Genomic DNA, 27,101 nt, shown 5'->3' with positions numbered 1-27,101 from the left:
TGTTTCATGAATTAATTAGTAACAACATCAATAGCGTAATTAATTACGCAATGATATTAATATAATATAATTCAATATTCTCTTAAAAGCGATTAATTGTATATCGTATTAAAATATATTAAATTGACAATATTGCAAAAGGAAAACAAGCCATAAGCAAATAATCATTATTTATTTAATTATATAAATTTTTTTATATTTATCTTAGGAAATTTTGCGTGCAAGACAATGAAATCATTAATTAAAAGCTATGTTATACATTTCGGCATCAATTTCTCTCTCTCTCTCTCTCGTTCCGCTCTTCCCTTCATTCTCGAAATAGTGCGATAAATACAAGGCCCCGTACTTGTAACACACTGCTTAGGTATAATAACGCCTTTCCGTATCTCTCCAATTCGGTCTTAGAGTAATTTCTCTCTCGGGCAGTTTCTCGAAGAATAAAGAAGCGTAATGTATGTGAAATGTACTTTCATGACAATGCACCGTACTTCAAATAATAGTCTATTGCAGACGTAAGGTTCAGTCTCACTTAACAGCATTATATGACACTTCATTAAACGTTAAAGCGCCAATTTTATCGCCAATATAAATGGGCGATAATTGCGCTCCGCTTTGTGAATTTTCTTTCTTACACTTTGGAGCCATTTTTTAAATACATTTTCTTATTTAAGAGTAATTCTCATCAGCGCTTCCGTTGGGAACTGCAATTTTTTTTAACCAAGTGCACTTATCTCATGCTGCAATGAAATATGCATTTCGTCGGGTTATAGATATATTTTCTCTACCATCACATATGTATCGCATTTATATATGTGCAGCCGGTGACTCACTGACTGGATGCAAATAATACATGTATGCATATAACTAAAAGTACTATTTTTTGCAGATCACTCCTAATTCATGCTGCACCATGATTTATGCATTTCATGCTGTACCCGTTCTACTTTTTGACCAACTGACGCTTGCGGTGCTCTAGTATACAGTGCGTTTTACTTAAAATTCGAAAATGCAAATACCGTCCTTCGCGGTGAATCGCAAAAAAAAATAGATTCCAATAACGACTTGCAGTGTATGCCAGTATTTTATTTATTTTTATATTTTTCTCTTTATAGCTACTTATAAAAACTCTGGACTAAAAATGCGTTAAAGAAGAATATAATTAAATGAATATGCTAATATTCTAATATTTGTAATATTTCTCTCTATAGAGAAGAAAAATTACTATCGAGTACAAATATATATCCCAATTTGATCGAATAAATAATTCGACTTTTACAAATAAAATATTATACTTTATATCGAATCTCTCTCAGATAAAATTATATATCAAAATGTAAACTTTTTCATGATCAAGCTATCATTTCAAAAACTTATTGTTGCACCGTTCAACGAATGAATCGCACACACGTGCGCAAATCCCCGCGGGCGCATATAAGTACATACGCGTATACATACGATATATGTACAATATATATATATATATATATATATATATATATATATATACGTGCATGGGATACTTAACACCGTTACACGCGAGAATATGTATGTATGTGCATTTGCATTCTTTCCATTTTCGCTACGCCATCGATTTTCTGCATCGATGAACGCCTATGGGCCACGGAATTGCGATCGGTGCAGTTTCGCGCAAAAGTCGACAGTTAAGAAAAAAAATGGATTAACTACGTACTCATTGTTCCGAGAGCACCGCCGAATGCGCGGCGCTCGACCAATTTGGATCGATCCTACTCGCTGACGTCAATAAAAGCCTCTTGAATGAATGCATGCACCGCTGTCGGCCTTTCGCATGCCTCTTTTTTCACGCAATTTTCACCGATACGGATCGCTCTCACAAGAGATAAAACAGCGAATAATTTACGTCATAAAGATTGGATGTATTTATCGAACACAAAAGCCTTTGTCGCGCATGTGATATTTAATTATTTATTTGTCACATTTATTTATCTTTCTATTTATATCCGCCATACGAGTTTATTTTCTTGCGTAATGCACCGTGCTTGTGCTCTTATATTTTTTCTTCTCTCTCTCTCTCTCTCTTTCTATTTTTCGTTTTGTTGGTTAAATTTGCGAGTTCTTAAGTAATGCTCGCGATATATGCATATGAGCGACATAATTTTCTATCTATTTATATGTGATACAGATGCAAATGCATCGGAGAACAAACAAATGCTTATGCAGATGCTTTTCCAACACTGCTTTGTGAATTGCAAAGTCGCCGCGGTGTGTCGTTTCCAGGATCGGAGAAGTCATTCCCTTGATATAATATAATTGCTCTAATGTATAACTTTTTTTTTAACGCATTTGTTGCCCCGACGCATTTTGAGAAGCATGGAGGCGTGATGGATACCACTGTAATTTCGCGCGAGTGTAAGCTACCTCAGGAGTAATAAATTTGAATGCATTAGTTATATATAAAATATACCGCATATGCATTTAGCGCAACATAAACAATGAAAATACATTTATGAATATATTTATGAAATCAAATGTAATAACATTAGATTATATCTAGTGATTTATTATATTTATATCAATTTATAAAATATGCATCTATTGTGTCTTCAATTAGCATGTTTATGTTATATTTCTGTTTTATTATTATGTGTTATCGATAAATCATAATGGAAAAATATTGATAAAATGAAATAAATTTTAAATATAAATATATTCGATAATTTTAAAAAATAAGAAGAAAATAACGATAAATTAAATATATGTTATATATGTTATTATTTTATATATTCGAGAAACATTTTAACAATTATTATGTTGCATCCGAAAGATATATTTTCGTTCAAAAAATAAACTTTCTGATAATGGTAGCGTTGGCAACTCAAAGCGCGTAAATTGATTTATAGCGCGCAGTGCGATTTACTACTATTTCAGATCTTATTCCGGCCCTAGAATACTAGAATTTCATGGATCCACTGCACTCGCGCGGTATTTGTCAGTTCTCACGTTATGCCACACATGTTCGTCGCGTGGCAAGTAGAAATTCTCGTCGAATATATCCAACATTCGACCCCCGTCACATTTCCCGATGCGATTTTTCGTAACCATCATGCCTCATACGTGCCAGCATGACGGTTGAGTCTTACTCTTTAGAAAGTATCGGCTGCATCGATCGTGCATGTACAATTTATGTGCAACGAAACGGGCCGCGCGCGATTCCGGTTCATGGCACGAGTTCCCGTTGTCCATCTTCACAATCCCGATGCCCTGCATCCCTCGAATCGTTTCTCTCGATAAAAGAAATTACCTGACTGTCACCTGCGACATCGATTTATATCCTAGAATACTGGCCATGTATTTCAATGAAACGATGCAACAGAAATATAAATATCGATCGAGTCTAGAGTTTCAAAGAATTATTGTTAACGTATATTAATAAAATTGATAATAATACATTATTATTTGATTTGAATAATCTGTTTTTTTATTTGTAAAGCATACGTAAAAATATTAAAAGTTAATAAGAGATTACATCAATCAAGATTAAAAACGTTCTTTTGATTATCATTTAAAATACAACATTCATCAAGATAATAAATATTAATTATAAAATAAAAATAAAATATTATAAATAATAATGTCAATTATAAATTCACATATAACATTTGCACGTGATTCTTAATAACAATCTTTATTTAACTCAAAGAGAAAAAATGATGTGACAAAGCGAGACGCGCTCGTTCATGCAACTTCATCCGCTTAGTAGATCATGCACCTGCTGCACCCCAATGTACTTTCTTCATCGTCGTGTGAAGTTAAAATTCTCCGGAAGTCGCGCGCGTCATTTCCGTGCTCCATCGGTCGCGTCGCGATTTCTCGAGGCACCGCGCTGTTTTTATGGACCGCACGCGCGAGCAGGTGTGCATTCGCAGCATCTTCTCGAATACGGAATGCCATCGGGTATACCGTATAGGTTTATCTACACACCTTGGAGCGTCTCTCCGAGTGCGGTGCACGTTTATTGAGCGATATCCGGGTGCAAGTGAAGCGCGAGATGGCACATCCGATGCTGCGTTGCTTTCACGCGCAGATGAGATTTCTCGTTGCAGCTGCCCAATTATCGAGTTGCAGGTCGTTAGCGATTCCCAAAGAGTTTTCACCGCACAATTCTATGGTCTCTCACTCCCGCATTCGCCAATCATTCGCCATCGCATTATATTGCATAACGAGTTACAGATTGCGCACTTCGTCATTTCAACGATGTCGCGCAGGTTTCGGAGATTATTCGAGCAAAATTGCGAAATAACTGCTGCTTCAAATCCTCGAAGAAGTGAAAATAAAAATCGATTTTTTGTGAAAGAAAAAAAGAAAAAGAGAAAAAAGGAAAGCACACTAGAACGGTGCGAGCAACAAAAGCCGCGGTGCTCGCTTTGATTTGAATATTTTAATGGCACCGCGTATACGCGCGCTTCTCCACGGTGCTCCAGTGCGATATTAATGAACGAGAAATGGGCGAGAGAGAGGAAAGCAGAAAATAGACGAGTTGTTATGTGATTTTTTTTCCACTACAAGTCGGTCGCCCGTTCGATGTGGCGCGACTATGGATGACGAGAAAAAGATTGCGTTTGATGTAATGACGGTGCCCTGCAAACGCTTCGAGTACGTATATACACTTGCTCGAATAATTATTCCATACTTTCTTTTATTATTCGTTCTATCGATATTCCTTTAATATTTTCAATTCTTCGTTTTCTGCACGAATAATGCACGCGCAGTTTTTTATATTTCAATAAAATATATTGGACATTCGTATTTTCCTTCTTTTAGAAGAGATATTTTAATTGATTCTTTTGTTATTACAATAATTCAATAAATAAAATAACATTAGTAACTGTACTCTGTATACCATATCTCTTGTTATTTTATTTATTGAAATGCTTTCGTGTATATTCAATATTAATACATATATTTTTGTTTTTATCCTTATGTTTATTATTTATTGTTATTTTGTTACTTGTTTTACATTGTGTAACAGAATTGTTTACTTACATTTAGATATTATTACACATAATTTGATCTGGTTATCTTTCAAACTTTACAGCAAGAATGATATGGTTTTATTTCATAAAAGTAAAATAATAATTTAAAATAATTAATTTAAAAGGTGAAATAATTTATTTTTAATATTTTTAATACTTTTGATAATTTTTGATAGTTCACAAAGAAAGAATATGACAGATATAATATTTGTGCTAATCCATCTCATTTTTGTAATAAATACATTTCATAAAATATTCAATGGTTTCCGAAACAGTAATGTTAAATAGGTCATCTCACGTGTATAAAGTCCCTTTAACTTTATGCAATCTGTATTTTAGTACACAAAATAATGTAGAAAATTCTCTCGTCCTCTTTCTCTCTTTCGGTCGAGTTCCTCTGATCTCTTGTTGCGCAGTAAGTAAGCACGAGAGCAAAATCATATTTACATATAAATTTATGAAGATGTAATAACATTATTATTAATAAAGAAGAATACATTTTGTGTTTATATGTATGTTATGATGCTTGCAAATGAATGTATATTTATGCATATGAATCAGATTCGATATAAGAAAGTTAAAAAATCGTGCACATAAGTTTAAGTTACATAAAGTAGCACTTGCTGTCTATACAAATAAAGACAATTTTTAAATTATATTTCATACGTTATGTCGCATAAGTTTATAAATATCAGACTGTGTATTTTAGTAAAAATAGCAATATATAAGTAATATGTCATCTATTTATTGTTAGAGAGAATAGTAGATTGCAAATATGTAAAAGAACACACAGAGAAAGAGAGAGAGAGAGAGAGAGAGAGGGGAGGGAGAGAGAGAGAGAGAGAGAGAGAGAGAGAGAGAGAGAGAGCACATATTTTTATTTATTTAATTCTAGAATTTAAAACTTCTTCTTATTTCTTGATTGTTTGAAACTTTTTAACAAATTTTCCAGTTAATTGATTCTTATAAATATTGTGTTATTTAATATTTATTATATAATTTATATAATATTTTAATATTTATTATCATTTATATAATTCTATCTATTTTATATATTCAATAAAAAGCAATTTTTTATTCATATTCCCTTTTCTTTTCGCTTTCAATAAAATGAATTTAGAGGAGCAAATATAATTTTTGTTAAAATGCTGGAATATGAAATGGAAAATATTCTACAATTAGTGGAGCAGCTATATTAGTGAGTAATAAAATACAATAAAGAAAATATATCCAAATATATGTGAAAATGTCGCAAAAACTTCAAAATTTATACATGAATTGAATAATATTTCGGCATATATAAAACAAAAAATTTTCTTATATTTTTTATAATAAGCACCGTTCACGATTCTTAATAAAAAAAAATATTTTTTAAATATTTATAAGTATCGTTTACGATTCTTAATAAAAGAAATATTGTGAAAAAATATTAAATTTAAAAAAAAAAAATATATATATATATATATATATATATATATATATATATGTAGATAATGTGTATTATTATTCTTAATATCTCACGAAAATTTTTTAGCAAATAATCTATTAATTGAAGTAAATAATTTATTAATTGAATTACTTATTAATTTATTAATTGAATTCATTAATTAATCTTTTAACTAGAGTTGTCATTAATATATGACAAGAATAAATTAATATATTAATAGATGACAAGAATAAATACATACCCATAGTTAAAGAGTTAATTTAGTAAGTAGAGCATTTTTTACTTTACGACCGAATGCAACTATCATCCCTTTCATTTCTCTTTTAAATCTAGCCTTAATTGTGGCTGCAATTATAGAATATTATAAATATAAATTATCGCAAATGCTTGATTGATTGTTCTGATAATTTTTCGGCATCTTTTGTATCCGACCGGAGAATACACACAATCGCATTCATTAAGATTGCCGATACATCGAGAAATCGAGCGCATCCGTGTATTTTCATACCGAGACATCTTCGAATTGCCGAGCTCCGCAATCTAACCGACCCCGTTATAATTAGATTTATGCTCGGGCGTTCGTCTCTCTTGAACGAATTCCAAATATTGCTGTAAATTACGGATAAAAAGGTTGGCGGTGTGCGACCTAGTTCGCTCAGCCGTGATTGTATTTCCGCAACCTACCAGCAACTCCCAGTACTCGGAATGGTAACGTCGTTACTTCCGTTCACTCGAACGGAAGAAAAAAAAATGAATCACCGCGAGAGAAGAAAGGGCAAGAGTGTATGAGCTGTGCAACTTACGATGGATTTGACGTGTCCGAATTATACGATTTTAAATCTTTGCTGGAAATATCAAAATCTTCCCTCGTACTTTCATTATTGTCGCAATTCATATTTGCATTTAACGCGTTGTATTAAACGCGTATTTATTTTAAATCATTTTAAATCGTAATAATATCAAACAATGCAGACACTCAAAAAAAGGCGTGAAATTCACTTATGATATTAAAATATCGTTTGAACATTCGCCTAAGAATTATTTTATAAGTATATGATATATATATATATATATATATATATATATATATATATAATTTAATTGTTTAATGCAAAAATATTTTACAAAATAATTTTATTTATTAAACAAAAAGATTTTTTTAGTCATATATCCTGGTGAACTAACAAATTTTAGTTGCAGGAATATATTCTTTCTTGCATGTGTGCGAAAGATCATTTATTATCTTCATTGTTATCCGTATGCAGCATCATAATTCACGTCGCTCTCAACGTATGCACGAGGTTCTCACATTGCCGTATAAGCGAAAGCTTGCCCGTGATCACACATCGTGAGTTTATCAGGCGAATCTAATTTTCTCTGAAATACCAATTCGATGAAATGGAAAAGCGCGCACGCTGATTCTTATTATTATAGTCCATCTCTTGACTCCCTTTGTGGTGCTCCGGTGTTCGTTTTCGCTATAGCCAGCGTTCGCTCCAGTTTGCAGCAATGAAATCTTATATGCTCGCAAAACGACGCGCGTGTAGTATCTGACAATGACGGTGGATATATAACGACGACCGGGCGAGTCGTTCGACGAGGCTGTCCCTATCGATTTCTACCTGTGTCCGTTTGACTCACGCGCGCCGCCTGCTCTCCTCTGTCCTATAACGCGCCAATTATTCTCGAGCGCTCGTGGGAAGGGCGTAATAATTCCGTAATAACTTCCGGAACATCGCCCGAGGAACAACGTGCGCGATAGTAAACGACTGCAAAACTGACAAACGAGATGCCACGAATGACTCCAATTACTTTTTGGAGAACAATATGTCCAACAATTTTTATCTAATTTTAATCTTTCGTCGCGCAATTTCCGTGCCAATATATCGTGCTCATATCAATAAAATACTTCGTTGAAATCCCGCCGAATATAATTTAAATCACACATGTTGCGTATCCATTCAATTTTCTTTTATCTCAAGAGACTTTATAATTACGTTGTACAATATATTTATCCGACGATATGTGTATGTGTATGTGAATGGAAAAGTGTGAATTTGTGTAAACGTATGTATGTGATATAAAGAAATGCGAATTTGTGTAAATGTGTGTGGATAAACAGCATTCTATCTTTTTGAAAGTAAGTCATATCGAATAAAAGGATAGTGTCTATTACTGAGATTGTAACAAAAAAAAATACCAAAAGATAACATTTAGTTTATTTAGATTAATTAATATATTCCCAATAATTAATAAATAGGAAATATTAATAAATAGAAAAAATTTAATTTCTGTAATCAACGTACTTCAAAACAGATTTGCCTTCTTCATCTCGAAAATTCTCTTTGCAACTCTGATATTATTTGTTCTTTACTTATGACACATTCCAATGTAATTTTCTTTGATAACTTCTTCGGACGCGTATGAACATCAGAGAACTTCGCTCCGACATTTTCTCAAATTAAAACAGCAAAGATAAAGAAGAAAAATGCTCTACGTGTAATTTTTCATGTTACTCGTGACAGCATCGCATATCATCACTTATGTTTGGCGCGTATAAATAACGGGATGACCAATGCGCCGCAAATATTAAATTAATTAAAATAGCGCTTCAAATTTATCGTAGCATTAATGCAATATTGCAGTTTGGAATTTCGGTCGCGCGGCAATTTACGCCTAGCCGTAACTACATCTTCTAAGATGCAAAAGGAACTATTTCTAATAAGATCCGACCGCGCGCGACACGGTACTGTAAATTAATTAATTAAATTCTTGAAATTCTAGAAATGGTCAAACGTCGTACGCGAGAGTGGATTACATTCTTCCGTGCGATGCTTTTTTTAAAATTTCCTTCCAGAAAAAAATCAAGAATCTTATTAAGTCTATAATATTATAAAAAGGTTATTTGCTATTATAAAAGAAAAATTTTATTTCTAAAATTTTTTTTAATAAGCGTATGATAATATTATTTATATAAATATTGAAAATTCATTATATTTAAATTATACAATCTTGAATTGGAGATATATATAGCTCTTAATGCGAAATCACAAGCAAGAAAAAAAATTGTAAACAATAAAATTTTATAGACTGACGTTTTTTAAGTAATAAGTTTTATATAATTTATTATAAACTTTTATATTATCTTTACTTTTCGCGAATCAATGAATTGCCCGATTATTAAACCTATTTCAAACGTAGTCAATAATTAATACTCTCGTCACGTTATCCAACTTTGATATATGTATATGCAATGGCGAATGAAGTTGAACAAGCAATAGGTTCATTAAACGGTTCATTAAACTCTATTTGATTGTATTGCTCCATGTTTGCGTCGCATGTTAAATCAGCGTAACGTTATTGCGAGCAAACCAGTACAAGTTGCATTTAAGTTATGACAGGCTACGCCGACATTCGTCTATTGAAATGACAACGATATCTTTGATATTTTCACAGATCTTCTCCTATTATTCGTATATATTTTTAACTCACGAGGATTTTTCTATTCCGGATACCATTGTCGACTGCGACATGTAAATCTGTAGTGTTGCTATCCTTCGTAGGAAAAAACTTCGTGCTGATATGCGTGGAAAAGTTATTGTGCAAACAAAGAAAACAAACTTTATAACAATGTTAACTGCGAACCGCCAGAAGAGTTTCGCGCGTCTGCTATATTGTAAAGTTGCCGCGCTGCGTAAGAAGCCGCGAATGCAGTTGAAAACATCGAATTAATTAAATGGCGCTTTAAACTTGTAATCGGCATTAATTCTTTTGCCACGAATTCCATTCTTCCAAAATGAAATTATACCGCGGAATTTTATGTGACGAGAAGAATGTTTTATCTGTTTCTCTAAGTTGGTCTGATTGTGAATTAATATGTTTATGTGTATATGTTTGCATGTTGAATTCTTTATCATTTTCTACATCATAATCTCATTAGAGAGATATTTGTATTGCTTAATAGCTTATCGATATCCGGAAAGCTATCGAATCACCTACATTCAAATAACTTTAGCATCGAGAATCCAGTTATGATCTACACACTGCATCGATTTATATTTACATATTATTGAAATTTATAATGTTTTAAAACTAGACTTACATGACTTTCCAAATAAGTGATTCAATTTAAATTTACGAAGTTACACGTGTTTCTAATTTAATGCATGTATGATATATAAAATGTAAGATTGCATATAAAATATTTTAAATATGACTTATTTAAGTATGATTAAATTGTACCTTTCAATTTTACACACATTGTGTATCATATTACAAAATATTGAATTATTATATTTAAAATCACTTTATTTAATTTAAAATAGAGGGAGAAAGTGAATATATTATGTATTAAAATATTTTGCACATGCACATAAATGAAATCATAATGTGTAATCTTTATGATACATTAATTATTATTTATTATTATTGATATCACTTTTATATTATTATATTATTAATGTAATTTTATATTTTAACGTTATTTTTCATATTTTTATTTTATGTTGTTTTATAAGATAACCATAATACTTTTATATATTTTTATAATTTGCAAGAATATTGCATCTAATGGAAGGATGATTGTGAGAAATAGCAATATGTATGTAGATAAATAATTAAGTAGACCGAGAAAAAGAAGTGTGATAAGAATAATGAGTGTAAAAAAGAAGAATGTGGAGAAATAAAAGAATAAATAATGTATATCATTTCCCCTGGCATTGGCAAAAATCGACAAATCTCATAACTTATGCACATCTCATATTGGCGGAGTTGTTTAATTTTTCATAAACTCTCTCTACGGAGCTATTATCTATTGCATACTGTAAATCTTGTTTGTCAGTATCATCGAGAAAGAAAAATTATTATCGTATTATCAAGATTTGTGAAAAGAGCGTTGAAGTTGAAAATTCTTTAGACCGACAAAATCTTGTTTACCCTCGCTTTTATTTTGCCGCGTCGAAATTAGATGACACTAATGCTTTTACTTTGTACAATTGCAAGAACGTTGCTCCGGTTCGTCCTGCATACGTAATTAAGGTGCAAATAAGCGTAACGCTGTTTTGTCTCTCGGGGTCAACTAAAAAAAGAAACAAGTAATGGTGCGCATTGAAGTAATCTATCGATTGATTTTCCTTATTTAACGAATTTACTACAATAATTTTGATACATGTATTATTGATAGTATATTTATATTCTTTCGTTAATTATGTGCAATATCAGCCATTTTCAAGAAAAAAATCTTAAATGATAAAAGTGCTACACGACAATGTCAATCTAACATCACGTCGAACATTGAGAATAATATTTATTCACGAAAAAGCATCGATCGATTATCACAAGCACTTACTGAGCACTTTACTGATGTTTTGATGAGAGAAAAATAAGAGAGAAGAAAAAAATTACGCTCATTTAATATTTTAAGTTTTAAGTAAATCATATCAATAATTCGCGCAGAAAGCAAAGAATTCTTAGATTGTATTTAATATTAAATTTAACCTGCGCCACTTTCTATTGCCGTACTATTTATTATCATATACAGTTTTATGATATATATTAAATTACATATTATTTGTAAATAATATTTTCAATGAAAACTTTCGTTGATTAGTGTTATATGTTCGCATTATTCATTATACTTTAAAAGAAAACTCAATTTCCCTTATCATATATGATAATACTGATACAAATAAAATCGAATTTAACTAATAGGTATAATCTGAATTTCGCAGTGATAATGCTAGTTGTAGAGAAACCTCGTTGTGCTTATTATAGAATATTGGTAACCATATGGTTGTACTCTATTTGAAGACTATTAATCCATCGATTAAAGCTTATGATGATTAATACTGTTTTAAATGTAAATTCTCTTTTTTCTTATTGCAATGAAAAAATTTAAGCCGTAATAATAAATCCATATAAAATTTCAACTAAATTTTCAGATTAGATATACATACAATTTATGTATTTATTATGGAAAACATAGAAATTTCTTTGCTTATTTATATTACTTTTGAAAAAGTGACAATTTTGATTGGCATTTGTAAAATAATCAATAATGGAATGTAACTACTTATTGTACATCACACGATAATCAATGGGTTAAATGTGTTCTGATAATTAAGTCTCACCGTGCCCTCTCCTAAATTGTGGACAACGCAGGGCATCAAGGCTGTGGATCCTGATTGCGCCGAAACTGATGTTGAGTTTTCTGTGCCGAAAGTCATTGGCAAAGTTGGTGGTAGGTCGACGTCTAACGGTCTCCCTGTTGTGCCGTCCACCGAGTTTATGTTAACATTTATATTAACATCGACTATTTCCGCCGTAACCGCCACTGGATATTCTGAAACAAATTAATTATTAATTATATTATAGCCAAACTTTCGATAATTTTTGTACTTATGCAAATTTACGAACATATAACTTATGAATAAAAAAATAATAAAAAGCTATAATATTACAATAATGATATAAATAAATGTCAAAATATAGGAGAGAAACTCTATTCACATCAAAGAAAAAATTAACTTGATTTAAACAAGTACTATTGGTGTATTTGAATAAATTATATAATTAATTTGAGAAATAATTAATTCAACAATTATAACTATTATATATTGATAAAATTTCCGGTTACATTAACATGATTTATATAATCAACTTGATATTTGCCTGAACGGAGACGATATCCAATGTTCATTTGAGCAATTTTCGTTGATGTAACAATGACGTAATTTCTCCTGTGTGACTGTTACTGTTATTTTAGTTCTCCTGTTAAATTTCAAATTAGTATAATTATAGTCTTTCTCTCATACAGGTCACAGACTAATTAATGACATTAGCATTATACCGAAATATGTATTTTACGAATATTATTTCCGTTAAGTGATGGACGACAGTAACAACATAGCTATCATATACACGCAATTTTGCGTGAAATGTAACGAGCCTAGTCTCTTATCGTACGGATGCTAAAGCCGGCCGAGTTTTCGGTGCCGGAGGTCATCGGCTATCCGATGGTAACCGCCATTAGATGCGCCGAGAAATTGGCATTAAATCACGTTGGCTTTTACGAGGTCGAACTTCGTTATAATATGAGCTCGTCTGTGCATAAATATGAGTCAAACTCTTAGTTTTATATCTTTCTGATTTTTCAGCTTTAATGCAGCATCTAATCATAAAATTTCATTAAATGATAATAATTCTCACATATATATCAGTAGCACATAAATTAAATGATAATAATTTTCACATATATCAGTAGCATCTAAATAATGTAATAGAAATGTTTATAATGTCCATTTTAAAGCAATGTAATTGTAAATATATAGAATTATATTTTATACAAACATACATGTAAGAAAATATTGCAAGAAGAACAATAATAATTTCCTTGGTCGAAAAAAAATATCAATTGTTTCAACATAATATTATAATATCACAAGTTTTAATTGAATTGTACAATCAACAAAAAAGATCTTATTAATATATTTTTGAGAAATAATTATTATATATTTATAATTCTATAAATAAATGAAGATATTGAATTTTCTTTTCTTCAAATGTCTAGTTACATAATTATTATTATAATTATATTTACTTGAACATTTATATTTAACAAAAAATGTAGCTATGTTATATTTCTCTTACGTTTCTGTAACATGTTTAATGGTTAAAAATTTTTATTTCTAGCTATAGTATAAAATATCGAAAAAGAAATAAAATATTCTTGTGCAATGCATATTATATTGTAAATGTTGTATATCTGTATTCATATTAAAACGTCATTTTGAAAGTTTTTGTATGCAACAAATTTATTTTCATGTCATTTAAGAGAAAATATTATGATATAAAATATAATGCGCACTTCATTAACATATTTTATGAATTTCAATACTGTTTGTGATATAATATTTGAAATTCATAAAATATACATATGCGATATCTATAGCGTGCGTATTAATTATACACACACAACAAGAAGAACCGATATATACTGTTTTCCTGCATTTTTACCATTTGAACTGGAAATAAGTAATGCAGATGCAAAAAAATTTTTTTTACATCATATTTCATACCCATGTCTATCGATTCTGACGTGCAAGCGTTTCAATATGTTGAAGATGCTTGCAAACTGGTGACGTGGCTAAAAAGTACCTTCCACTATATGCATCACTTTTCATCCATGAAAATTTACGGAATATTGCCGGTCATGCGTGATGGCTCTTGTGGCTACGTTACATTGGACGCGTTATGTCTTATCGAAATAATTTTATTTTTCCCGATGGTTAAAGGAAAATTGGATGCAGAAAGGTAGTTATCTGTCCATACCACGCGGATTTCCGCAAAGTCATTTATTTTGCTTCCGCAAAGAAGATACCAAGTAAAAAATCTATATCCCACGCGTACAAATGTTTGTGTAGGGACGATCGCGGCACGAGGGTGGTTAAAGTCCAGCAGAAAGCCTCTTAACGAGAATCCCTCCGGCGCGGCGCCGAGGCTTTGAGCGGGCAACCGTTAAACCTCGTTCGACCTCGTAACGACTGCTTTGATTTAACGCCTATTTTTCAGACTCCACGTTTACCGCTGGCTTCGGCGATATAGTATGACCGGCGGGGTGAATTCGTTAGAAGATGCTCACGAGGAAGTCGTCCGGTCGGCGACCTTTGTTGACAAGCTGCGCCGTTAACGATCACATGCGCCTTGATGGTCTGGCCATTATTTCACCCGAATAAAAGTAAATAAAATATAACGTCAAAAAGCTAAAACGCTATGAAATTGTAAAGAGGATAACACCAAATGTAAAAAGTTTAAATGTGAAATCTGATGTTTGGAATTGTGCCAACTTCCAACATAAACTATAAAAATAGTATAAAAAAGAAATCGATGAAAGAGCGCGAAATAAATCGAAAATTGTAGCAATTCAACTTGTTATTTTTTTTTCTTTAAATCAATACGAGGATAAATTTTGGGATAGAAAATTCGGTTTTCGAAATCTTTTTGTGTAATAATTAATTAATAACTTATAATTTATAACTTAATAATTAATAACTTATAGTTAAATTTCAACAATCCTTTCAGATCCTACTAATTTACCATGAATTTCAAGTCGAAATATCGGATGTCAAAGTTTGGAACTATACAACCAAGCACTAATTACCATTGATTAATTGTTCAAGAATTTACATAGTTACTTACTATGATCGTTTCTCAACGGTGCGTGATTATGAATTTATGAAATGTATAATTAATTATACATAAATGTAAGACTAGATGCGCACATTTCAGCATGGTTGAAGGTCCTTGTTCCGATTACATGGGGATGTCTGAGAATATTGTTCGCATTTCGTGACGATGAAATTTCCGTACGCGATTTCCTAGAAACGTTACTGTTCGCCGGAGGCATGAGCAACGCGCGTGATATACATTTGAGATATTAGCTTTGTGCTCGTGTCCTTTGATCTGCTAGTCCTTCTTGACCCGTTTTTCACTCAAGATGAAGGCGTATTCGGTGACCTGAAACCCGCTTGGTTGCCCGAAAAGATTTTGTGAAATTTACGTCAAAGAAAAGTACTACCTTCGGCGCAATCTCATCTATCATTAGTACTGATAAAATTTTTTATTTTTATGGAAGATAAGAATAAATGAGGACACTATTATATTATCGACAACGAAAAATCAAGTTTCTTGCAAATATGACAGTCAACTTATAGAAGACGGTCGATAATGCTAAGAAAATATTTAAGTAAAGCGATTCCTTTTTTTTTCTTTTTTATCGCAGTAAAGTAGCTCGGTTAATGTATGATACTATAGATTTCCTCATAAATTTTCAAAAATGATATATAATGTACATCGTACATCAGATATAATGCTTAATATACTAGTCAATCTTCTTGTATGATCTTGGAAGAGATTATTGCATATAATATCCGGGATTTTCTAAAAATCTATTCATGAAAATAATAGTAAATATGCATGTATGAATATATGAATATGTATATACATATACATATGTATGTAATCATCATTCATATATACGTATATATTCTTTTATTACATTTTTTTTGAGCGAAAAGATTATATAATATTAATACATCATATCGATGCGTTATACATTATTTAATATAGTATTTATCACACTAAAAGTATTTGGATCGTAAGAAATATACATATATGATGATCTGATTAATAGAAAACAAGAACATACAAGCTTGATTGATAAAAATAAAAACATACTTTCAATATTAAAAATGTGAAATAATAAAATCCGGACAAAAATTTTTGATACTATGTCTAAAAAGAACCGAGTATTTTTATTTATTATATATCTGGAAAAATTGGAGGGATTACAATATGATATTATACTATATTTTATCTACATATTACATAATAAATATATTATATATATATATATATATATATATATATATATATATAAGTATTTAATTACTAACTAAATTATAATTAAAACTTTGAAATAGAATTATTTATTAGAAAAAATATGCGTATTCGAATATTATTAATTTAGCCTTTTGTTAAAAATGAGTGTATCTTGTTTTGATAATATTCTCTTCGATTAATAAAGTTAAACACTTCAATAAAGGGCATTAATTAAATTGTTGATGAAAGAGAGTGAACAACAAAATTCATAAAAAGATATAATTGAGATAAAATATATTTTTTTTCATATATGTATTCATATATTACGCACGTAATGAAAATCAGAGATATCTTGTTAATAGAATATTTTTATATATATTTCTACCTTTTATATAAAATAAAATTCACTCAAAGAAACATTTCAAAGTTAGAATTTAACGACATTGATATTTATACTTCTCGTAAAATCGAGCAGAATAAATATATTTTGAAGGTAAAAATGACGCCAGAAAGCGAGATGTAAAACATGAATAATATTATAACAAATCGAGAAATATATATCAACAACTTCTCTCTCTATTTCTTTCTCATATATATAACTTGCAAGTATATTGAAAAATTGAAATGCTTTGTTTAAGAAAGAAATAAATTGTAATTTTAAATTGCAAAAATATTATAAAATATTACAAAATGTATAAGAAAATAGAAGATAAATATAAAGTACATATTATCTTATATAATAACAAATTTAATAATGTCATATGCATGTTACATTATATTATATTATATATATATATATATATATATATATATATATATATATATATATACACGTGTGTGTGTGTGTGTGTGTGTGTGTGTGTGTAGAAAGGGGGGGGAAGGGAGGGAGGGAGGGAGAGAGATAATAAAAGTAAATTTGTAAAAATTATTTAAGTTTAAATTATTTTAAACATTATAAATTTTTATACAATCACGTGTGAAGTATGTAAATATAAGGGTGTGAATACATTCTATAAAATAAATTTTATTTCATGTTGAGTAATAATAATGAGAGATTATAATCGGAACTCTAGTTATTATAATCGAACATGAAACAATATATAGATACACATTATGTATGCATATATACATTGTACAATTATAATAATTTAATATAAGCGTATACCTCTTGTATACATAATTATATATAATCAATGAGAAATTGTTCAATGAATAATAATTGATAAATAATGCATTTACTAAAGAAAATAATTTTCTCTATTTTAGATTTTACAGAGAAAAAGAAAAACTATTCCATTATCGCCATTTTTCCATGATAAGCTGCATAAGGTTTTTAATTTTTTAATCTTGCTTAGAATTTATAAGATTTACATATCAAATTATATATTATATTACTATTTTTTTCCTAAATTTTTATTTTTCTAAAGTTTAATATATATAAAAAGAATGTATGATAATAATTGTGAATAATTTTTCAAATTATCTTTGACGAGGAATATTTAAATTGTACGTTAAATTTATTAATTAATTACCATATCCTAGAGAAGAGCTTTAATTATGTATATATGTGTGTATGATAGTCATATGACGTTGTGTAGAACAATCATTTTTTCGAAAAGTTTTTAAATTTCAACTTTTCTATTTCGAATAATATATAATTATGTTAATTAACCATTTGTCCATTTAAAAATGAAGAAAGAGAGAATAGTGTGTTATTTCTGATTTATTAATGTTCAGTTTATTTCTGAATAAATATTTTTAAAAATAATTTTAATTGTTCTCCATCTCTCCTTTAAACATACTTCGAATTGAAATAATTAAAATTCATTATACAGACATGTTTATGATTATTTATCGGACACATATTTAATAAGATAAAATTATTAAATAATAATGCGCAACGTTTTAGATGTTGCAGAGCAAAAACGAGAAAACTCTGTGCTTCCTGCGATTATTTTTCACGATGATTTCAATTAACGATTGGTGAAAGGTTTCAATTTCATCGCTACGTTATACTCGTGGGGCACATTATCCTTCGTAGTAACTTTTTATAAGCAGAGGCCGTTACTTTCAATACCTGCTGGGTTATATTAACCGCTATTTCCTCGCTTTGCGGGAGAATGAAATGAATCGTTCGTCTCTAATGCGCGGTTCTCGACGAGCGAGCAAACGGTCTTCAATATAACGAAGCCGCAATAAAATTGGCCTGTACTCTGATAAATACAAGTGCGGCAAATAAGAGAGGTGAGTTTCGTTTATTAATTCGATCATACTATGCCGCATACCATACTCTTTTTTTTGGTTTTTTGTTTTTTCATTTGCTTTCTCTTCACGTTCAACTTTAAATCTCAAGCATCACATTGCTGCGAAATACATGGGGATAAACCCCGGGAGGCCAGCAAAAACAAATAGCAAAAGTTTAAGGACATCACGAAAGTTTTATTATTTTCGAAAGGTTACGTGCCACGTATTTTTAATAAAACAATGTTAGATAAATATTTAACAAAACCATGGACGATTTCTTTTTTATCGATTATACATATCTCTTTTTTTAGATACAAAAGAAAGATGATTTATCCATTTGAAGACGAAGAAGGAAAGTACAACGGACGATTGAAACCTTCGAAAATATTTGAAATCTTATTGATTCTATTGAACATTCACATCAAAATTATAAAAAATTATAGGCCAAAAAATAAGATTTTCAAACACCTTTTTCCCAATTATGTTAATAATACAATCAATCACAGTCAATTATTCCTATTTGTTTCGAGCAGAAAGAACTTCCTTTGCGTTGATTTTCATAAACAGAAATTTAAATTTATCAATAATCGCTATCACTGTGTATTCAATCAGTAATTAATTTTCAGTCTAAGTTTGTGTATTTCTCCCAGTTCTTAAATGTTTATAAATAGATATTTATTGTTTTAAACAAGTCTTTATCAAGAAATATATTTTATTTCATTTATAAATTATTATTAGTTCTTATAATGTACAAAATAAAAATGTATAATTTTCTTGGATAATTGTATTTTTTAAATTATCGAGATTTGTGACATTATAAAAATGCGCGAAGAAAATTGTTTAATTTTCTTGAAAATTGTTTAATCTGTATTTTAACGTTTAATCATTTAAAGTTTAAAGACTATCTCTCTGAGCTAACTTCTAAATGAAACTTGCACCAACTTTTTACGCGTATATGGGAACGTGAACTTGTGCAACTTTATATAGTCAATTTAGGAGTTGTGTGATTCAAATTTTTCATGTTCCGAATTAGTTAGTAGCACGTATTTTTTATTTCTCTTCTATAATTCCTTGTTTTCGAGATTTTTCTCGAAAATAAGGAATCTCTAATGTTTTATTGATTCAGGTAGTTTCTTTATCACGATTATTCCAAACTTTCATGAAACAAGTTTATTTAACTTACTTTATATTACAGTTTATTTGTACAATATAATAATTTAATAAAGAAATATATAAAATGTGAAAAAATATTTTTAAAAAGTGAAAGAAAAAAAATTCTCATGAGACGTTCGTGTTAGCGACATCTTTCAATTAATTTAAAATTATTAAACAAAATAAATTCAAAGAGTAGTTTTCTTCGTTTTTATTTCAATCTATTTATTCGGTTGAACATCTGTCACTAATCATACAACAGAAAGCAACGTAGTATAAAGCAATTATAATTATCTTCTATGTAAACGCAATTTCAATGATTGCGTCTCTTGACGTAACCGTGATTACGCCGCGTTTTCCGATTAATTACTAGCCGACTTCGTTAAAAGCGTCGGCCGCGGAGAATTGCATGCATTTCCTCGCGAAACACGGCACGTTAAATTACGACGTTAAGCTCGCGCATACCACTTCGCGGCTACGGTGCGTTAGCCGCAAGTGACACAGCCGGAATAACGTGATGTCCTCGTGCTGCGCGGAATTAGACGTATCCGGAAAAGTTTGATGTCAGTTCGCGAACTATGGTCACTCTCATGAATTATGTAATTATGTGGCTAAATGGACTTATTTTTACGAAAAACAAGAGCAGTCATGTTCTTTCTGCTTTCCTATATATTTCGGTTAATGACGCGTTTAATTTCAAAATGCATAATTTCTCAATTCCAAACGATTTTATTCAACTATAAAAATTCTACAATATATTAAGAAAAAAAACACGAAAGAATATAGCATTAGCACTTCCTAAAAATATATATTTTAAGACTTTCTATGTTTATATGTGCATATTAAACATGTAAATAAATAACATTCGTTTTCAGTCAAGATTTAAATCTTGGTAAACAGGAATGAGATCTGATCCCTTGACGAGTTTTTTACAGGTTGCAAGAGGGAAGTAAAAATTTTTCCCCACTGCGAAATTCGTTAATTACGATTTAATACTTGCATGTACTTTGAAACTTTGAAAATTTACGTGATTAAGCAACTGTAATTTCCCTAAATTTCCACTTAATGTGCATCTTTCGTACTAATTTCAACTTTCTTTCAATACTGGTTAAGCTAGGCTAAAATATTAAAATCGTTCCGAATATTTGTTTTATCATATCTCATTTGTGCGCATAAATATTCGCGATCATTTAAATTTGTTCTATAATTAAATATATTATGCATGAACATTCTGATATTTACTGTTATTATTATAATGTATAATAAAAAATACAAATGTGGCAATGCTCAGGAAAGGCGGATGGTATACCGCAACTAGAGTTGGGAAGTAACGCGTTACTTGTAACATCGTTACCGTTACCGTTACTTTTTTTTGGTAACCGTTACTTTTATCTGTCTGTGACGGTAACGGTAACGTCGTTATATTTTTACAGTAACGGCAACGAATTTAACTGTTACTTTTATCGTTACTTTAATTTTGTGATTCTGGATAGTATCCCCTTAGTAATTGAAAAATCTGTTCTTATTACAAAACAATTTGCAAATATTTTGGAAAATTATATACATGCATGATGTTTTTCTCTGTATTCATAAATCTAAAATTTCTAAATTACAATAAATGAAAAATTGAATATGAAGAACATCAATGATGGAATAATTTATAATTATCGACTATAAAAGTAATAATTATATTTTAAAATCAACTATAATAAATACTATAAAATAATTATTATATTTTAAAATAAATTATTTTAATTTTTGTATTATAAAAAGTAACGGTAACGAGTTATTTTTCACGAAAAATAACGGTAACGGTAACGCGTTACTTTTTTGAAGTAACGATTCTAACTCTGACCGCAACATTCTGTATACTTCATAAAAACACATAAAAATAATTTAAACGTAATTAAAACGTAAAACTATTAGAACTGGAAACAAAATAACTTTGTTTTTGTTTTGCACAAGAGTTTCATAAATTCGTATAATTAAAAAATTGTAGAAAATTTAATATTTTTTTCACAATAATAAAAAAAGTTAAACTATATTCATGTCAGAAAAAGTACAATATTGAAAATAGCAAGATATATTCAAGAAGATCTGAATAAGATTATTTTTAAAAATGTATTTACATTGTTTACAGGACAATTACAAATGGTGAGATTCTCTTGTAATTTGATGTTTTATTTTTAAACGTGAAAAAGCGGTTCGTGTATATGCATATGTATGCATCTTGTAAATATATGTAACTGTGTGTGTTATTAATTATATATTTATAAGTGTGTTTATAATTCTTTCTGGAAATAGTTTAGATTTAATAATTTTCAAAATAAACTATTTGAATTTAGATTTTATCAAGCTAAGAGCATCTGGAAAGTTCTCTGTTCTATCAATCGAATAATTCTACAGTTTCAGTTACATTAGTATAAACAGTCTCGGCATTTACAATATATAATTGTAAAAGTTTCACGTCATATAAAGATGCGCAATTGTATTGGCGGAAGTTGATCGTAATTGAGCTAAAAATGAAAAACAATTAAGGTGTTATGATATTTTGCACGTCAATTTGCAGAGGATAATTGGAGATGCCATATCGGATTGGAAACTAATACATAAAACGATCATTATTCCATTGTTTTCTATTTTGAATACAATTTCGACTGTTCCGAGATAAATTTGTGCATGTACTTCCCGCCTCTAAAAGCTTTTGTAATTCTGTGTAGCTAACACAAAGAAATAGTTTTATAAAAGCTGTATTCAGTTGTTAAAATAATGGCTATTGGTTCACTTAATATTACTGAAATGCAAATGTTTAAACATTTTAATTGCTTTTAAAACAGCACTTTAATTGCTTAAAAAAAAGAATTTTGATGAAATATTCTTTATTTTGAAATTTTCGTAATCCATCGGTGAGTGCCAATCGATTCTACTCTTAAGATACTAATCCACTAGACGTAGAGTATTCTGCGATGCTTTCCGAGTGAGAGGATTGTAGATGTATTTACACTGAAATTAAGATGGATAGAGATTTATGCTGATTGAACTGACAACTGACTGTGGAAAGCTATATATAATTGCAAATCGTCACCGTACAATAAACGTACTATTTTTACTGAAAAGCGGGTATATAATTTTATAAAAGTCACAAAGCACTTCCAAACTGCAAAATAATTTATCTCGAATTTCCATTTCGAGGTAGACAAACCGCGTTTATGACCTTTTTTATATATCTGCCGTTTCTTCTAGTTGCTAATAGTAGTATAATTAATGGCGCTTGGGAAGAACTGTATTTCTTATATAAAGATAGTATAAAGGTTTTGTAAATATTGGATAATTTATAAACATCTCTAATAGATTTTATATTATTTTGTATTATTTGTTATCAATCATAATATCAAATATTTATTCAAGTTCCTTTATCTCTTAAAAAAATATTTTCAATAAAATACTTGTTTCTGTTTAAATAATCTTTAAATAATCTTTTTAATTGTTTATTAATTTAATATTTATTCATTTTCTACCAATAGCGAAAGAAAGAAAGCAACACATCACGAGTGAATCCTAATCCCACGTTTGACATTAAAAATAATGCGAAAATATACAATCTCTGTAACGATAATTTTTCAATATATTACAAACTCGAAAGAAGTATATTACAATTTTTTTCGTTCTTCAAAAGCAGTAAATTCGCATCAAACAAATAAAATTATCCACATTCTATATTAATTTTTTAAATATACTACGCATTCAAGCTGTCAAATTACATAATTTTCGTTCAATGATCTTCTTTATTTATACGAAAAAATATAGAATGCATATCAAAATTTAATTGACATCATGGGAAAGAAGCAACTTCAAATTATTTTATAATAATCGACTTTATGTTTTTTTTTTAAGATACGGTTATTAGATAGGGCTCTTTTTACAAATTTTAATATTGCGATATGTTAATACAATTATCAAGATCAATTATATAGTACAATATATAATATGTTTTTAAAATCTAAAATAATAGTTTACAATACTGCAATAATGTACAAAATGCAATAGTTTACAAACCCGTAACTAATTATTCATTGCAATGCATTAATTTATAAAAAATAAATCAGAAATGGGAAAAGCGATATTTTTACAACGGGATAGAGGCGGTTTTGCGAGAGGAAACACGCCTCGGGGCTCTACATTTTATGACACATTTAACAAATAGAACACAAAGTCATCAATATATATATATATATATATATATATATATATATATATATCAGATATATATATATATATATATTTATATTTATATTTATATTTATACATAACTTTTTTTAACCTGACACATTTATATCATGCTCTTTTCGTTGTGTCGTTCGTTTTCTTTGTATCCTTTAAATCGTTAAACTTATTTGACATGTTATACGCGCTAATTCTATTTCACTTAAATATACTATTTCTGTGTGTGGACATTTCTCGTAGAAGTGCGAGAATCCAGAAATGACTAAAAGGAGAAAAGGAGAAAGATACTCCCACCAGACGAGCGTGCAGATGGTCTCGGATATATAGAGTATGAAACACACCCGGATCTCGCTTCTTGTTGGCTCGTGCAAGTATATTTAGCGACATGTATGATGTATAGTCTTGATTTTCTTTTACTAGAGCTTATTTAGTGTCACGAAATTGCGCTACTCGTGCTGCGAGAAAGCGCGCGCTCGAATGCGAATAAATCGTGGTAAATTTAGCCAGCGGCCAAACGAGCATCGGTTACAGTTACGGCGATTAATTTGCTTTTCAGCCATGCATTGAGCTTCAAAATTTCGCTAGAGGCTCAGCCGTGCAACAAGCCATGGGATATTCAGTTTTAGATGTTGGACTTTGATTGTACGAGTCGTTATTTAAAAGATATTAATCTCGAGTGATCAATTACTTTTTTAATTTCATCGTTCCACTGTTTAACATTTTGAAATATTTCTTTTGATATTTAACAAGTTTTATATTAAAAAAAAAAGTTTTCAATCTTTAATATTTCGAGAGAAATATTTTCCTGCCATGTATGTGTGTGCTCAATGGATGGCACAAATGTTCATGTTTAACCAGATTAAATAGTACGTGTCACAAACGTGCATGACGTAAAATTTAACGCATTCAAAGAATTATAACGGAGAGGTAAAATTTTAATTTATAACATTGATAAAAATAAAATTATATCGCGCACACATACCGACAAAAGAAACCTTTATATCCATTATGATTATCGCGTAAGGTAACTGCAACGAGAACCGAGAAAAAGTTTTCGCTTAATATCGCATTTGCGAATTCCGCAGTTCGCAGTTACGTAAATTCAGATTTTACAGTTGAGGAATTTGCATTAATTTTAAAATAATTACATAAAAGTCTCACTAAAACTGAGCTTTTTTTCATTGTTACTTAATCCCACGGCATTAACCACATGCGACTCGTACACATAAAAGAGAAATGGACCTATTTTAAAAAATATGATCAAATATTTAAAAGAATAAAAGACAAATTTTCTCTATTATATCATTTAATTTTTTTATCATTCTTAAAAAAATTTTTTTAAATAATTAATTATTAAGCCATATTGTAAAATATACATAGCGTATGCGTAAATGCAAAATACGTGAATCATATAATAATACATTTTAAATCTAATACATTTTAAATGTGCGAAAACACGTTATACATTACATACGTACATAATTTTATGAATAATATAAAATATTATGGATAAATTCCCCTGTAGAGATAGAGACATTTTATTTGAAATTATCAATATAAAATTATTTTCTGATATAAAATCCGAAATCTTTCTCTGATTTATCTGATTTTCCCTAAAGTTTTCAAGTACACTGCCTTCGCCAATTACTTCAAATCATCCTGGATAAGTCCGCGAATCTAACATTCTCACCAATCAGTAACGAAAGTCTTTAAACGAACTCGCGCAAAGATCTCGAGAAGTCTGCCGCGGGCGTAACTTTAACGAAGTAAGCACGGTCCCTCAAAATTCCGACTCTCTTTCTATCCCTTGCAGAAGAGGGTGGATCCCGGAGTCACTTCGATCACCACTACCGCGCTACTATCTTAAACAGTTCGAGAAACTCGGTTCGAAACTCTTCGAGGCGAGCTTACGGCGGTAAGCTTTTTAGCGCGTCGAAATTTCCTGAGCGCGCAGAGTACGTTCGCTCGGGGTCGCATGCTTAAGCCACCGCGGAAACAAATCAATGTGTAAGATAAACGGAAGTAGCACACCTGGCGCGAGCGCCAGCCTGAATTTCACGGTATATCGAAGCCGCAACCCGTGCTTTATTACGCCGCGGTGAATATCGTTGTCACACGCGAATTCGGCACAGTTTGTTACCAAGTATCGGAGCGTGTAATCCGCGAACACGCTCGCATCCGCACGGTATGTGCCGCGCGTATTAAACGGTGTCATAATTTGCAACAGAGGGGAACTTTTGCTCTTGTGCACGTGTGTGTGTAAGTTGTCTTATTTGCATCAGAGAATAAAGCGAGAAGCGTGTAAATCGCATATTTAAACGCTTTACGCTGTATTACATCGCTTTTCGGAGGGCCGTGAGAATAATTTCGCCGGAATATCGAGCGCGAAATTCCGGCCTTAATGATTTCCCGATTGTTAATTCTTAAACGGGCTGTACAAAGTTTAAGTGCACTTTCTTGCTGTCAGGATTTTATACGCCTTTTAATACGGTATTAATAAGGTAATTTAGTTCCAAACGCGATCAGATTAATCATTCACAAGTGCTTTTTATAGCGAAGCTATGCTTTGCGAGATTTGCCAGGCGAGTAAATTTATGGATTAATTTTACGCATGCCTGACATACATATACATGCACACATGTATT

General features: G+C 30.3%; 1 protein-coding gene across 1 annotated transcript in view; it reads right to left on the bottom strand.

The window, feature by feature from the left end:
- Window positions 1–27,101, bottom strand: part of LOC105258812 — an 87,006-nt gene that overhangs the window by 21,036 nt on the left and 38,869 nt on the right. The window contains exon 3 of the mRNA XM_011270323.2: window positions 12,588–12,799. Within this exon, the coding sequence (XP_011268625.1) occupies window positions 12,588–12,799 (212 nt within the window). The remainder of the gene's footprint in view (window positions 1–12,587; window positions 12,800–27,101) is intronic.

The sequence above is a fragment of the Camponotus floridanus genome, unplaced genomic scaffold (genome assembly GCF_003227725.1).
Source record: "Camponotus floridanus strain SB8 unplaced genomic scaffold, Cflo_v7.5 scaffold104, whole genome shotgun sequence".
Lineage (NCBI taxonomy): Eukaryota > Metazoa > Arthropoda > Insecta > Hymenoptera > Formicidae > Camponotus > Camponotus floridanus.
The sequence above is the reverse complement of the archived record's forward strand: the minus strand, read 5'-3'. Positions and strand labels throughout refer to the sequence as shown.